Below are 15,060 nucleotides of genomic sequence, written 5' to 3'. Positions count from 1 at the left end.
GTTGTTTTTCCACTGGGGGTTCTTTATTCTCCTCTTCTCCTCTGCTGTTTTTGCCCCTCCCCCCCACTCCAGTTTGCCGTCCTTTTTGCGTTCACCTTTCTTTTTTTAATTCTCTCTTCTTCTCACTCATTCTCTCACTCTCATGCATGCCTCTCTGCTCCTAGAGAATGGTTGCGCATCTGTGCCAGGTGAGTCTTCCACGCACTCATCTGCATGGTTCTCTCCCCCCGACCCCGACACCAAAATGTGTAACCAATGCCCTCATGGCTCCCCTGGTGGCTACAACTGCAACTTGCCAGAATGTACGTTTTAAACCATATAATCTTGCATCATGAAAGAACACATGGAAATTACTTTCCCCAAAGTTAAGAGTTTAATTCAAGCAGTTTTAGTCACCTAGGTGGGTCATATATGCTTCTTAATCCTCGTGTATCCTTGCTCAGTCCTCTGATGGGTTCACCCTCTATTTTGCTCTATTCTTTTGAAGCATCTCAAGCGATGAAGATGATGGTAGAGAGACTGAGAGTTTGTCATCAATTGAATCAACACTGGCCGTTTCTCACCAGCTTACACTTACATTTTGCTGGTTTTTGAATCATTGTGTGTGCTGTGATTCCCTTTAATGTTACTAAATGTAAACCGCCTTTGTGTCTTGGGTTGTGGATGCGGATGTGTTTTCTTAGGAGAGCAGTAAGTGGTGTGTGAAAGTAAATTAGGCGTGCACACAGCTCCTCGCCAGATAAAAAGAAGAGGGCCCTGCAGGTGTTATGTCTGTGCACAACTGCTCAATTGCAACGTGTGCCTGTGTTCACTCACATGGTTACAACAAGTTTTCACTTGAAGCTTTACCATATAGTGGTGAAACTTGATAACAGGCCGAGAACAAAAAGTGGGGAAAAAAGAGGCAAGTCTGGTTGGATTGCTTTTCAATCTGGCTGCTTTGCATACCGTCATAAATATTTTGTTTTAATCAGCCGCTGACAGTTAGGCAAACTTGATCTCTGTCCAAAATCAGGTGAAAACAAACTGAAGACAGATGAGAACAAATCATTAAAACGCTGCAGAACACAATAAGCCTTTAAGATCCTGCCTAAGTGGTTTGGACTTTGAACTTCATCCGTTAGACTCGTCAACTGTGCTATGACGCCCAAACACACACACACACAAGTTGCTCAAAGGCCTGTAACCAGCAGAAGCCTGGAGACACACCTTCACTTGTTTGAAGGTGACGCCTGCTTTTGACAACAATAAATGTTTGACTTATCGGTGAAACAATGTGTAAAAGTGTAAAAACTCTGCATGCCATCTGGCTGTACAATCAGTAACTGTAAATCATTAGACAACATGTTTTCCTCCAATATACTGCATTGCACTGTGGCTCAGTGTGAAGTTACATTGACAAATTCTTAATATAGTATGTGGAAGTGAGTTTATGCCAAGAGGGTGTGTTAAACCGCCTTATAAGAGTGTACTTGGCCAGGTGGGAGGACATTCTGGACACCAGTCTTATACTTACGTAGAGATAGAGTTTCCAGTCATGATCAACTTCCTTTTTCTGCCGGGCCAGGTTACTGCAACCTTTAACGAACCGCTCTCAACACAAAAGGACATGGAGGCTTTTATCTAGAGTTGTTGCGAGACAATGGAGATCTGAAGTTAAGATAAAAACCCAAATGACAAGCCAGTGAAGGAAGCAAGGAGACCAAACTTACACCCAAGGCTTAAGGCCTTTTACAGTTACAAAGGGTCCAGTAAGGTGACCATGAGTGCACAAATGCGTATGACTGAGTTGTTCCATTAAACATTAATTCAACAACAACATGCAACACTTGGACTGGAAACAGACAGTGGCACATATGAGCTGGAATCACTGGAATGGATTATGTTGGACCCCTGCAGGCCCCCCCGGCCCCTGGGTGCTGGCCTGGCGTCACGCAGTCCGCTCTACCTGCCCACAGTGTTTATCCAGGGCTGTCGGATGTTAAATCTTTGGCGACCCCTCTAAAGGAGGCTTCACATCAGAAATTACAGGAATTGGTACAGGAATAGAACGGGGTCACGGTGGGTTGCAGCTTATTAGACGTGTGTGTGTGTTTTTCTCATAGATTTATTTATTTGCTTTGTCAGACTAGTTCAGTTGAGCTCCAAAAATGCCTTGTGTGTGTTATATACTTTTAGAGGTCCACAGCTGAAGATGATTGAATGTGACGGTTGCATTCATTTGCAAGTTTTTGCTGGAATTTGATGCTTGAACTGATTTCACCCGCACTCAGCTCCCAAAATGACCCTCTGTAAGATAACGCTACACTGATATACATTTTTTCATAGCCAGCACCGCTCCTGCCTTCTGATTTAGTATGGAGGAGTGAGTGACTCATCACAGGCTATCTTTATTCTCTCACGTCCCATCTGTCCATCCAGCTTTGGGGTTTTGCTCCTTTTGCCAACATTTGGCAGGAAAATATGATACCTTCCTGGAAAAAAGCAGAGTTTGTTTGAAAAAAAACATATTTTTAACTCTGTATGCACTCTCTAATTTGGGTGTGTGTGTGGCGGGAATGCAGGGCTGACCACAATTTGGCCATGAAGGCCCTGTATCAAGGGCAGCTGAGCTGTCTCCCCGCTGGCTGCGAGGTCCATGAACTCCGTCTGACTCTGAACCTTGGGAAAGAGCGCTGTATTAGTAGAAAAGTAGTGCATTAGATATGTGTCTATGTGGGTACACACACTGTGTTTTTTTGAGTATGTATGTGGTTCTGAATGTGTGTGTGTATGTAACGCCAAAGCCAAAAAGTCAACACCAAAACGGTATTGATGGTAAGCACATTTGACTCCTGTTGGTTTTTCTGGTCAAACTTTAATACTCTACTCTCCCCCCTTCTCCTGTTCCCTCCACTGCATAGATTTCCAGGCCTGCTTGATCTATTGACTGACCTTTCCCTGTGTTGTAAATGCCACATTTCTCCTCTAATGCAATGTAATTCCAATGGATTCCTCCTCTCTCTCCCTCGCTGTCTCTCTCTCTACTTCAGGAATTGATTCCCCTCATCCTGTGTACGGCCTGTCTTCACCCAGAGCCTAAAGAGCGAGACCAGCTCCTCCACATCCTCTTTAACCTCATCAAGAGACCCGATGATGAGCAGAGGTGTGTGTGTGTGTGTGTGTGTGTGTGTGTGTGTGTGTGTGTGTGTGTGTGTGTGTGTGTGTGTGTGTGTGTGTGTGTGTGTGTGTGTGTGTGTGTGTGTGTGTGTGTGTGTGTGTGTGTGTGTGTGTGTGTGTGTGTGTGTGTGTGTGTGTGTGTGTGTGTGTGTGTGTAAAATCCAACTTCTGACGTGAACACTTGTATATGACATTACTTTTGTTTCCGCGTTGCCAAAGACAAATGATCCTGACGGGGTGTGTAGCGTTTGCGAGGCACGTGGGTCCCACGCGTGTGGAGGCTGAGCTACTGCCTCAGTGCTGGGAGCAGGTACATCACACTCACACTGCTGATGGTTGTGATTCTAGGTTCACTCTTTTAAACAAAATAGTATATTGCATTTGTTATATCAATTTCACCCTACAAAGAAACAAAATGTCTGTTCTTGTAAGACATTCATAAATCTCAAAAGGGAACATGTTATGATTCTAAAAATTGCTTTCAATACTCACAAAATGACCCTGACTTGATTTTGATGGCAATTTTGTTTTTAGTGCCACCTGCATCACCTCATGCAACACATTAGTGATAAACTATAGTCTGGCAGCTGAGACTCACCCAGAAAGACAAATATTGGCTTCTACAGGGTCAGCTTGTTGATGATGATACGGTTGTTTTCATTCTGCTGCGCCTGCCCTCGTGTCTCCCTGTCTCATTCTCTCCGCACTTTGGTTTATTCGCCAAACTCCCTTTCCTCCACAGATTAACCACAAATATCCTGAGAGGAGATTATTAGTCGCGGAGGCCTGTGGAGCATTAGCGCCGTACCTGCCTGTAAGAACTACTTGAAGATGAAAAATTCACAGCATTACTTTATTATAAAAAATGCGTTGGGATATATAATCTAATCTTTTTGTGTACAGAAGGAGATCCGTAGCTCCCTGGTTCTGTCCATGCTCCAGCAGATGCTCGCGGAGGATAAGGCCGACATGGTTAGAGAGGCTGTGGTCAAGAGCCTGGGTATTATCATGGGTTACATCGACGATCCTGACAAGTACTCCCAGGTGTGTGGCTGGAGGGATAATATAAAGCTTTCTATTTCCAAACAGCCCTTATCAGTCAATAACTCCTTAATAATTCATCAGATATCTATAGTTATCCGTGTGCTTGTGTGTGCGTGCTCCCTCCAGGGTTTCGAGTTAATGCTACTGTCAATCGGGGACCCGTCGGAGCGGGTGGTTAGCGCAGTCCATCAGGTCTTCATCCCAGCCTTTGCTGCATGGACCACAGAGCTGGGCACCCTGCACTCAGCGCTCATCCCCGCTCTGATGGCTCGTATAGAGAAACTGCTCACGGTGAGTAAACGTGCACAGGCAAACAGGTAACCGAGTGCATTCCAGGATTTGACCCAACATCATTTCTCTCTTTCTGCAGCAAGGAGAACACGGTCTAGATGAACACAAGCTGCACATGTTTCTGTCAGCCCTGCAGTCGCTCATCCCGCCTCTGTTCGCTGTGGTGCTGCAGAATGCGCCCTTCACCAGCAGAGCCAAGCTGCACGGAGACACACCTGCGATAGAGGGTGAGGGGAAACACACATACTTTGCAACTGCGAGAGCGAATCCTCTCGTATGTATGTCTACAGGGCTCCTCCTTAAAGGCCCTGACAATATGTTTTAAAGCGGAGTAACACACATTCCGTATTTCAATTCTGGTCTTGTATCTTTGTCCCGGCAGTGACCCGGTTCCCCAGGCCAGCCTCTCTGCTCCAGGATGTGGCCACCATCATCGGCAGCAGGGAAATGCTGGCTGCCCTCCTCCTCCTCTACGACCACCAGCTAGAACATGAAGGAACCACAGGCTGGGACAGCTTGTTATGGGTGGTAAACCAATTGTGAGAAATGCGCGTGCACACACACACACACACACACACACACAAAGAGAAAGAGAAAGATAAATTCCCATGTATTTCCTCTTCAAACACACTTTTCAGTACTCTCTATATTTAGTACATTATATGTTTTGTGTTCAAAGCATTGTAGCTCTATCACCAAACACACACACATACTGAATTCCAACCCCTTCTCTCTAGCCTTCCACAGCTCATAGAGATTGTGGGTCGCATCAATGTGACCTCATCGACCTGCGTCCACGAGTTCTCGCGCTTCTTCTGGAGGTTCTGTCGCACCTTCGGCAAGATCTTCACCAACACTAAGGTGAAACCACAACGCCTGTCTAGTTACATTACAGTACGATCATTTGGCAGACGCTTTTATCCAAAGCGACTTACATTACATTACCACCCTTGCTCAGGGGCACGTCGGCAGGGGCGCGAACCGGCGACCCTCCGGTTCCCAAGCGGAAGCTCTACCCACTGAGCTACTGCCTCCCTGGCAGTAGCTAACTAGTTAACTAGTTTGCCGAGGACTACAGTCTTGACGTTCAGAGTAGTTCCCATGCAGTCCATTTAAGGGTTCCTCATCTCCGGCCGAACACAACACACCTACATTTATTTATAGAATTCCTTGTGAATTCATCCTACATGGCATCAGTCATAAAGAATCCAGAAAAAGGGAAGCTGTGACGTTGAACTCATTAATGTGAATGGTCAGTGTGAGTTCATGGGCTGTGGTTGTAACAACTTCACCGCTTCTCCAAGACAAGAAGAAGAGTATAAGTCTGGAGTTATTGACGGTTCAAAATAGTACCCGGGATAGTACTTTTAAAATATAATCATTACTTACAAATGTACCCATGACGTGTTTGTTCCCTTCAGGTTAAACCACAGTTCCAAGAGATTCTCCGGCTTTCTGAAGAAAATGTCGGTGAGTGGAGCTCCCTGTCACACACACACGTGCAACACCCTCACACTTACTCATTCATGTGTTGCAAGAGACTCCCAGCCGTCTGAAGACATTGTTGGCAGGAGTTCAGACTCAGACACTGCCGGCGTACCCCACACCCCTTGTTTCTTCATGCTTGTGGAGTGATAAGAGGGAGTTCCTCCACTGGCTTCCAATTGATTGAACTTTGTTATGGTGGCCGTTTGGGAAATGTGTGTTGTCAAGGTCCAGACTGTTTAGACTTCGATTGCCGTAACACTAATTTAGCTTCCTGTTCATTCTATCATCTACATTATACTGTATAGCAGATGGATAGATGATGGAATGATGGCATGATGGTATGATGTATTTATCATATTTATTTTGTTGTGGCTGTCTTGATCTCCCAGATGCCTCGGCAGGGAATGGCATTCTTACCAAGGCCACAGTTCCCATCTACGCCACCGGAGTGCTGACATGTTACAACCAGGTAACTTAATAACAGCTCACAGCCAAATAGTTCTTCTTCTTTTTTTTTGCTACTTGAATATAGATGATGATTTTCCTCAAATCCTCCAACCCTAAAATCCCAGATGAACATTTAAAATACTTCAGCTTTATGTTTAATTGTGAAAAGATGAATATTGCACAGATGATGTAACTTGTGTGTAGGAGGAGGATCGCAAGTTGTTGGTGGGTTTCCTAGAGGACGTCATGACGACCCTGTCTCTGTCCTACGCACCTTTAGACAGCCTGAAGGCCGCTTTCGTAGAGCTTGGGTGAGACACACACACACACCCAAACGTATACAACATATAGAAACCTGAGCTATGTTGACACACAGTTTGTCACAATTTTTGTCAGATTTACACCAGATTTACATTTCCAGGGCCAACCCAGTGTACCACGAGTTGTTGCTGACTGTGCTGTGGTATGGAGTAGTTCATACCTCAGCACTGGTCCGGTGTACAGCTGCACGGATGTTTGAGGTACAAAACACACACACACACACACACACACACACACACACACACACACACACACACACACCAAACACACACCAAACACACAGATGCTCAAATAATTTCTTTTTTGTCTCAAACTGTTGAATTATTGACCAAAATGCTGGCTAAACGTACTGCTTACATTGTTCTGTCCAACCGTTTTTAAGAACTGTACATACTATTTCATGTTTACCTATATGCTCTACATGTGCTCCCTCTGCTTGCTATTGCTGCTGTTAACATGCATTTAATATTCAGCTGTCTTCAAAGTGTGATTTTAAGACTCCCGTAACCCCTGTGACACCTAGCTATATGGCTCAGACCCGCCCTAGAATTCCCATCAGACCTTCCACTGTGCACTGCTCTCAGAACCAAACTTGCCTAGATATCTGCGGTTTGTCACAAAATGGCTTATGTCAGCATCCTCGCACCGTAAGCTAAAAAAAGGCTTCTGCAGCTGTTCTTTTTCAGGGATCCTTTGACAGTTGGAAATTATAATTTAGTCAGGAGCGTTTTCCACATTTTCAAATTTCAGCATTTCAGATCGGGTGGAAATGAGTCTACCGTATTATTTTAAAGGGAGACGGCCGATTCCACTGATTGCGTTCGCGATGAGGTTCCCAAAGTCTCTGCCTTGGCTGTGGGAATGGACTATGACAAGTCCAGTCCCCTGAGATCTGTGCACGGTTGAAGGATAAATATTGGGATGAGGATGGAGGGATAGCAGTAGCACCAGGTCCATTTTGGTGGGGGAGGAGGAGGAGTAGTAGTAGTAGTGGGCTCTATTCATGGCCGCCCCGCCCCCCCAAACCCCCTGCGTCCCCCGCGCCGCCTCTCCCTTTATTGTGAAGTACTTTCCCTTTCCTAACACCTCACTGTCACCATTTTCATAGTAAATACCTGTCATTGTTGTCAAATCTGTGGCTTGAAAGCTGGTTCTCTACCACATATTCCAGATCAGATGAACATAATATTTATTCTTATTATGATTTCCATAGTAACAGTCTGACCTGGTGTGTGCGGACAGAGCTCACAGCTTGGCGCTCGTCTTTCTGTATCGGCGGTAGAGCTATGTTGTTCCTCGTCATTTCCTGTGCATATATGCGTATGCATGTGCGTGTGGTTGGTGTGTGTATGTAAAGTGTGTGTGTGTGTGTGCGTGTGTGAGTACACACCCCTGCTTGATACATGCAGTGCTGTTCCGTGCCTTGCAGCTACAGTTCTTGTCATTGTATATCACTTTCTTCCTATCTTTTTTTGTTTTGTTTTTTCTTTTCCCCCTCCCTTTTTTGTTTTTGCTTTTTTTTTTTTTTCCTTTTCTCTTTTTTATCTATTGGCGGTGTTGCTCGCTCTTGCCCAAATGCCCCGCCCACTTCTGTGACATCGTGGCTGGCTCTGTCCAATCCGATCAGCTGCTGGTGAAGGGGGTGAATGAGACGCTGGTAGCTCAGAGAGTGGTGCCGGCTCTCATCACACTGTCCTCCGACCCTGAAATGTAAGTGGAACAACAACAACAAACCGCGCTGCGTCCTCTCTCCCCCCTTCTTTCCGCCACCTGACTTAGACAGACATCACACTGAAACAAGCCTGTGCCTGCCAGGAGCAAATCCAACACCAAACGTACAACCGTGGCTTTTTGATTCCGGCTTAAGATAGCAAATTTTTGTTTGTTCAGTTTACAATTTCAGGTCATACTGGTTCTGTGATTAATCTCCATCACTGGCAGATTTGTGTTTAGTATGGCTGGTTGTTTGGAGTTGCTCCTGATCAGCTTGAGGCCGGGCCACGGGGTGTTTCACTGTCAGTCTGCTGCACTAACCCAGACCAGCTCTTGTCGCCTCATCCGTCTGCAACACTAACCAGTGCTCACTGCATCCTTTGCCAGATTTGTGTGCATGCAACAGTAGCACAATCCCAGCATGCTCATCTCCCCCAAGCCCTCCTCTTCCTCCCCACCCCTACTCCTTTGAAATAGGGCCCCTCCTCCTGACTGATCCATCAGCTGTAGGTTGGTTATCTTCCCCTGTCACTCTCTTTCTCTCTCTGTTCCTTACATATCCCTCCCTCTTTCTCTCTCTCTTCCTGTCACCTTCTGTCTTCCTCCCTCTCTCTGTCTCTACCTCCTTGTCCGTATCTGGCTGTCTCTCCCTAACTCCCTCCCACCCTGCCTCTCCCTCTCTCGTCCGGCTGTGTGGTGCGTTTGCAGTTGGTTCTCCGAGGCATGAGTGAAGCATTAGTAGATCGCCGGGCGGCCCCGGCCCTAATTACTCTGTGCAGTGGGCCTGAATTGTGAGTCAATCGACACAAGAAATCCTCTCACACTCTTACTTTATGGGCTGCATCCTCACAGCGGGAAATCTGAATGCCAACAGTCCATAAAAAGTTCTTATTTGACTGATATGGCAGCTCTTAGCCACTAAACACACAATTGTTTGTCACCTTTGTCGTCGTGTTCAACTTAACAAATTTCACTGGAACTTTCCTTATTCATGCACACTATACTTGTCCATAGAATCACAATGACAAGTCTTGACAGTCTCAATGACAACGAGTCCGTCAAGTCAGTCAAAATGAGTAAAGAATTGCAACTAATCAACCATTTGAAGGCATGTAAACAGGGAGAGAGGCATGAAACCTACATATCCTCCATCAATCACATTCCTAACGACGATTAATCAATGAATAACCTTCCCTGTCAAACCGGCTCTTTTTCTTTTTCTTCCCATGGCACTGATTTGTAGTTTCCATCACCGTCTCTCCGTCCATGCTTAATAAATCAAAGTTTGGCGATATTTGAGCTGCCTGTGTTCATCCAGACTCCATGCTTGTGGATTTACACGAGCGACACTGTTGGAATGCAGCCCCTTTTTTTCCTCTTTGTTGGTATTGAAACACACATGCTAGTGGACACACACTTGTATATTGAGAAGATTAAAGCTCAAAGGCCCTTGTGTGCCTTTTAGTTTTGGCACACAAGTTGTCTGTTGCCGTAATACCTGAATATGTTGTAATGGGTAGAACATGGCGAGCATTAAGTAGTCTTTCATTGCCAGTAGGTGACAGTAGGTGAGCGGCCACGCCTGTCTTGTGGTTACTAGCATGAAATCACCGTATTGGATCAAACTATGATTCATTCACAAATGGCTAGACCGGCTCTCCCATCCAGCCATTATAACAAAGTACTGCTTTGTAGATTTAGTACAATCACTTGCTGTGTACCTGGAATGCAACTAGCTGAAATCCCTTCAATCAACATTTGGATCAGTTGGCATCTTTGATCTATTGATGACTTAGTCGATGCCATTTGAGTTGTAATCAACCCAATACACAAGTTGCATCATTTCAACATAAAGAGTGTTGCTTAACCTGTACGTAGTCTGAGATGATCGATCCATTCTCTTGCTGTTTTCAGCTCAGTGAGGATCTCCACTATTCCTGCCTTTGGTACCATCATGGAGACGGTCACACAGAAAGAGGTAGGAAGCGTAATGTCACACTACACACACGTCGCTGCTATCATTTTCATGCATACGTTTGTTTTGTAGCTGCTGGAGCGTGTCAAAATGCAACTGGCATCATTTCTGGAAGACCCTCAGTACCAGGACCAGCACTCTCTACACATGGAGATCATCAGGACGTTCGGACGGGTCGGACCCAACGCAGAGCCGCGCTTTAGAGACGAGTGTACGCAGAAGAGAGACCTACGCAGAAATATGCCACGTCCAGAAACGTAGCATCCTAAACACGCTGTCTTTATTCTTCCCACCTCTAGTCGTGCTGCCGCACCTTCACAAGCTGTCGCTGGCTAACAACAGCCAGGCGACGGAGAGTAAGAGGATCGACATCGCCACGCAGCTGTTTGAGGCCTACAGCGCCCTCTCCTGTTGCTGTATCCTTGTCTTTCGGACACGTCAACTGCGGAACCCCGTGCATTCACAGCCACGTATTTACAAAGAATTTACTAGAACTGTGTGTGTGTGTGTTGGCAGCGGCTCAGGGCAAGGGGTTGTCGCCGACGTCCTCGCCGTGAGTCATGATGAGAGGCCTTTAGAATAACAGATCCACAGCGAGCCGCGGCGGTTAAATGCGTCCAAAAGGCCAGCGGTTGTTGCTTTACTGTGTGTGTGTGTGTGTGTGTGTGTGTGTGTGTGTGTGTGTGTGTGTGTGTGTGTGTGTGTGTGTGTGTGTGTGTGTGTGTGTGTGTGTGTGTGTGTGTGTGTGTGTGTGTGTGTGTGTGTGTGTGTGTGTGTGTGTGTGTGTGTGTGTGTGTGTTGGCAGCGTTCGTCTGTCATTTGGCGGAGGGAGAGAGAGAGAGAGAGAAGGGAAAATGAGCTGCCTCCATTTTCGGGGGTAGCAGTAATTACAGGGTCGGTTAAGCAAAGGAAAGGATGAGAGGGAAGCAGAGTGAGCGCGAGTGGAAGAAAGAAAGTGAACATCCAATCCAATCTGTGGTTACGTTTCCCAGTGAAGCTCGCACTTTTACCTTTCCTCCGTCTGCCCTGCCTCCTTGTCTTTGTGATTCTTTCTCCTCTTAACGTTTCTACTTTCTCACACTCCTCTCAAACTTTTCTTCTTTTTTTTTTTTCTTTTCTCCCGGCTCCACCACTCCCAGATTGAACACACACACAGACACACAGACGCACACATATATAGAAGACAGCTGGTCTGAGGTTCAGGCCTTTGCGGGTCTTTGTTGGGCTGTGATTTGGCAGAGCAGCAGCAGCGTCCAGGAGGTAGAGCAGCAACCTCAGCCGCTCTACCTCCCACTGCTCCCCTTTCGCTTCTAATCAGTGTGACACGCAGTGAAATTGTACATTCCCATTCCTAAAAATACGCATTTGTTCACCCCGCGCCCCCGCCAAGCGCCTGGCTGTGACAGGTGGCAGAACGCAACAAACACACACACGCACACACATGCACAGTCCAGAGTGAAGGAGCTCTGAAATCTGAAGTGTTAAAATGAATTCAAAGCAGCTTTCAGTGATGTTTTCAAATTCAAATCTAAATCTGTCTGGGCAGCAAACGTCACACCCTTTTGTTCCACTCCTTAAATTCCTGCACAGTCATTTCTGAAGAGGTGATGGTCAACCACTTCCTGCCTGGACTCAGGTGTCTCCGGGCGGACATGGAGCAGCTCTCACCCGAGCATGAGGTCAGAGTCGGACAGACACACAGTCAGATGTCCTCACACTGACGGACCAGACAGTTTCTCTCTTTTTCATCTCTCTCACACACTTCAGGCAGACAGTCTGTCTGTCCTACACACCCGCACGCACACACACACACCTTCTACTGCTTTTATTTGTGTCACAGTATCTCACGAGACCCATCTTCATGTGAGCATTTTCCCAAGTTGACCAACGATCAGCTGATTCCTCTCCCCTTCACACACACACACACACACACACACACGCATACAGAAATCCTTTTCCACACTGAGCAGATGAGTCTACGAAATCGCACAAAGGCCACAACACACACAGATTCACAATAAACTGAGGTGGTTAACTTGACTTCGGTGTTGCTGCAGAGGAATTGTATCTGTAAGGAGAAGAGAATACTTTTCTCCAGTTGGAAGATCTCAGCCAAAATATTTCCTTTCTCATGTTTCCCACAGGTGATTCTGAGCTCTATGATCAAAGAGTGCGAGATTAAGGTGGAAAACAGAGGGATGGCAGATGCACAAGGGTGAGAACACACACACACACACACACACTTTTGCACAGCCTCAGTTTCTTTCTGTATCTGTGTAGAGAGGACGGGTAAGAGGGGAAGGGGACGGTAGACCTTCTGTGAGGATGCAGGGGGGTCACAGATCTGTGCTGTATTGTGGGTTCAGTCCCCCAGGGGAGAGAAGATCAGTCAGGAGTGATGAAGACTCATTATGTGAGCGAGGGAGGAGGACGTGCTTTGGGTTCGGGGGACACAGGCCACGTTGCGGGTGGCTTTTAAAAGATGTTTCCCCCATCTTGTTAACATGTGTGTCAAGCTCATTAAAAGCTGTGTGTGTGCGTGTGCGTGTGCATGTGTGCGTGCGCACATGAGGACAATTTGGGGTGTGTCCCCTGAGGAACTGGGTTTAATCTCTGAGGTTAGAGCCTCTGTGCTCGTGCCGAACAATTTCTGTCCGTCTGTCATTTTGGCTTGGCGGCTCTTTGTCGGGAGCATTAGTGCCGTTTAGCACTTTGATCTTTTATGTCTCCAAGCATTTCTCGACTTTAAAAGGTTGTCGATCTTCAAACCCTATGTGATTCATATTTTCTTCCTGGCCTCATCTTCATCATCTTCATCATCATCGCTGAATTTTGGCTGACAAGCTCGGTGAACTTTTTACAAAGACTTGTTGGAATGTGTGGACTCTGATCCTCGGCCTTCAACCAACACTTTCATACGTTTCAGTCGAGTGGGAGATTTCCGCTACAGCTACAAACTTCAAACAGTCAATCAGGAAGGCCTTGGTTGATGAAACAAATAGCAGTTGAACAGATTCCTGATTCTTTGTATGATTGTTCAGAGTAAATGCAGGCGTTTTTGTGATGAATACTAAATGACCTGCGACCTCACGTGTGCCAGACAGTGTAAGTGTTGGATTGTGTTGCCGATTCTTCTGTTGAGCAACGCAGGAACAGGAGCTTGGCACGGAGCTGCGGTTGGCTCCGATATCTCAGGCTGAATCCCTGTCCTCTCAAAAAAAGAGGAACTGATCCAGCCGTTAGACTGTAAAAACCAGGAGGGGCTGTAACTGCATTTCCCCTTTAAAGAAGCTGAACCTTCACGCTTTCGGGAGGTGTGTGTGTGGGTGTGTGTGGCTGTGGTCGTGGTCGTGGTCGTGTTGTTAGTGTCCCTTTACTGTTGCTCAAACTCTTAACCTGTGTTTTGTTCTCCCCGCCCTGCAGCTCTGTGTCCATCGCATCCAGTTTGGTGGGTGAAGATGCCAAGACCAAGTTCCTGAGTAAGATGGGTCAGCTGACCACCTCCGGCGCCATGTTGGCCAACGTCTTCCAGAGAAAGAAGTGAGCGCACAATATCAGCTGTCCCATCAAAACCCCCCGCGCCGTTGCCGGGGGGCATTTCATTTGACCCGGAGGAAAAAAAAACATTGGTTCTGCTTAAAATACGAGAAATTAGAAATGCGAGTTTTCTGAAAGTAATATACTGGAACGAAAAGGAAAGCTCATTCCCTCCCGTTAAAACTTTTAATCAAGCCGTTTTAGGAATCAGTGTTGTTGAAAGAACGCCATTTCAAGTCAAAGAGGAAGTGAACCGTATTGAGACTGACCCGGGGGGCGACTAACACGGACTTTGTTTTCCGATCTGCTCTCTTTCTTGAACTTGAAAAGTGTGACTGACTTTGCAGTACTTCCTGTCTCTCTCTCCGCGGGAGGCCACATCTCTCCTTTTTTGAGTCGGTTTCCCCCTGCTGGATTTCATTTTATCGGCTTGTAAACAGAGCGAAAGAAGAATTTTGACAATTGCATTCGTTTGCATTCTCCGCGGTTTCCATGTTAGAATGGATTCATACCGAAAAACACTTTGGACCACAAAACGTTCGGGCAGCCTTTCAAGAATGCCGCTGTATCGCCTACTTGAAGTGACAGAAAAAAAATGAATTTCATCTTTGCCTTTGTTTCTTTAAACGTTTCGTCTCCGCTCGTTGTTTTGATAGCTTCTATTTTATAACTTATTTATGTCTTAATGAAGAAAATATACTTTATTCCAACTTCCAAAGAAATTTGCACTTCAATTTACGTTATTGTTTATTATTACTATGACGATATGTTTTGTCCTACACACGATCACTACTGTTAACTCTTTGTGAAGTTGAAGAGAACACTGATTGATGACTATTCCTTCCTGGTTTGTTGCTTCTCATCTCTTTGTGTTGCAGTGTTTCCTCTTATTCAACTAGCATTTTTTTTTTTTCCCGAAACTGGGTATTGGGTTCCTTATTTCTTTTCGTTATTGTTGGATCAGCTCCGAGAAAAGCGGCAAATAACTGTAACATACACTGAAGTGAAGAGGAAGGTACTCATTATGTATATTTGAATTTGGTGTCATGCTGTAATAAACGATGGAGATGCATTGTGTATTTAAA

The 15,060-nt window shown here is 45.9% G+C and overlaps 1 protein-coding gene across 5 annotated transcripts in view; it reads left to right on the top strand.

Annotated features, from left to right (window-relative positions):
* The window catches only part of relch (RAB11 binding and LisH domain, coiled-coil and HEAT repeat containing), a 27,220-nt gene extending 12,160 nt beyond the window's left edge, over positions 1–15,060 (top strand). For 2 of the 5 annotated variants that reach the window (XM_076158057.1, XM_076158055.1), the window contains 19 exons: positions 3,033–3,145; positions 3,379–3,469; positions 3,902–3,973; positions 4,063–4,203; positions 4,330–4,494; positions 4,574–4,721; positions 4,877–5,033; positions 5,232–5,355; positions 5,916–5,964; positions 6,372–6,451; positions 6,634–6,740; positions 6,851–6,950; positions 8,378–8,460; positions 10,378–10,441; positions 10,511–10,649; positions 10,738–10,854; positions 12,029–12,117; positions 12,583–12,653; positions 13,862–15,060. In XM_076158057.1, coding sequence (XP_076014172.1) covers positions 3,033–3,145; positions 3,379–3,469; positions 3,902–3,973; positions 4,063–4,203; positions 4,330–4,494; positions 4,574–4,721; positions 4,877–5,033; positions 5,232–5,355; positions 5,916–5,964; positions 6,372–6,451; positions 6,634–6,740; positions 6,851–6,950; positions 8,378–8,460; positions 10,378–10,441; positions 10,511–10,649; positions 10,738–10,854; positions 12,029–12,117; positions 12,583–12,653; positions 13,862–13,982 — 2,031 coding nt within the window. In that variant the 3' untranslated portion in view covers positions 13,983–15,060. Of the gene's footprint in view, positions 1–3,032; positions 3,146–3,378; positions 3,470–3,901; positions 3,974–4,062; positions 4,204–4,329; positions 4,495–4,573; positions 4,722–4,876; positions 5,034–5,231; positions 5,356–5,915; positions 5,965–6,371; positions 6,452–6,633; positions 6,741–6,850; positions 6,951–7,223; positions 8,461–9,171; positions 9,255–10,377; positions 10,442–10,510; positions 10,650–10,737; positions 10,855–12,028; positions 12,118–12,582; positions 12,654–13,861 lie in introns of those variants that run through there. The other 3 variants (XM_076158056.1, XM_076158058.1, XM_076158059.1) reach the window with 3 other exon arrangements.

The sequence above is a fragment of the Genypterus blacodes genome, unplaced genomic scaffold, assembly GCF_046128005.1.
Source record: "Genypterus blacodes isolate CSIRO-AG114 ecotype Tasmania unplaced genomic scaffold, CSIRO-AGI_Gbla_v1 ptg000076l_1, whole genome shotgun sequence".
Classification (NCBI taxonomy): domain Eukaryota; kingdom Metazoa; phylum Chordata; class Actinopteri; order Ophidiiformes; family Ophidiidae; genus Genypterus; species Genypterus blacodes.
The sequence above is the reverse complement of the archived record's forward strand: the minus strand, read 5'-3'. Positions and strand labels throughout refer to the sequence as shown.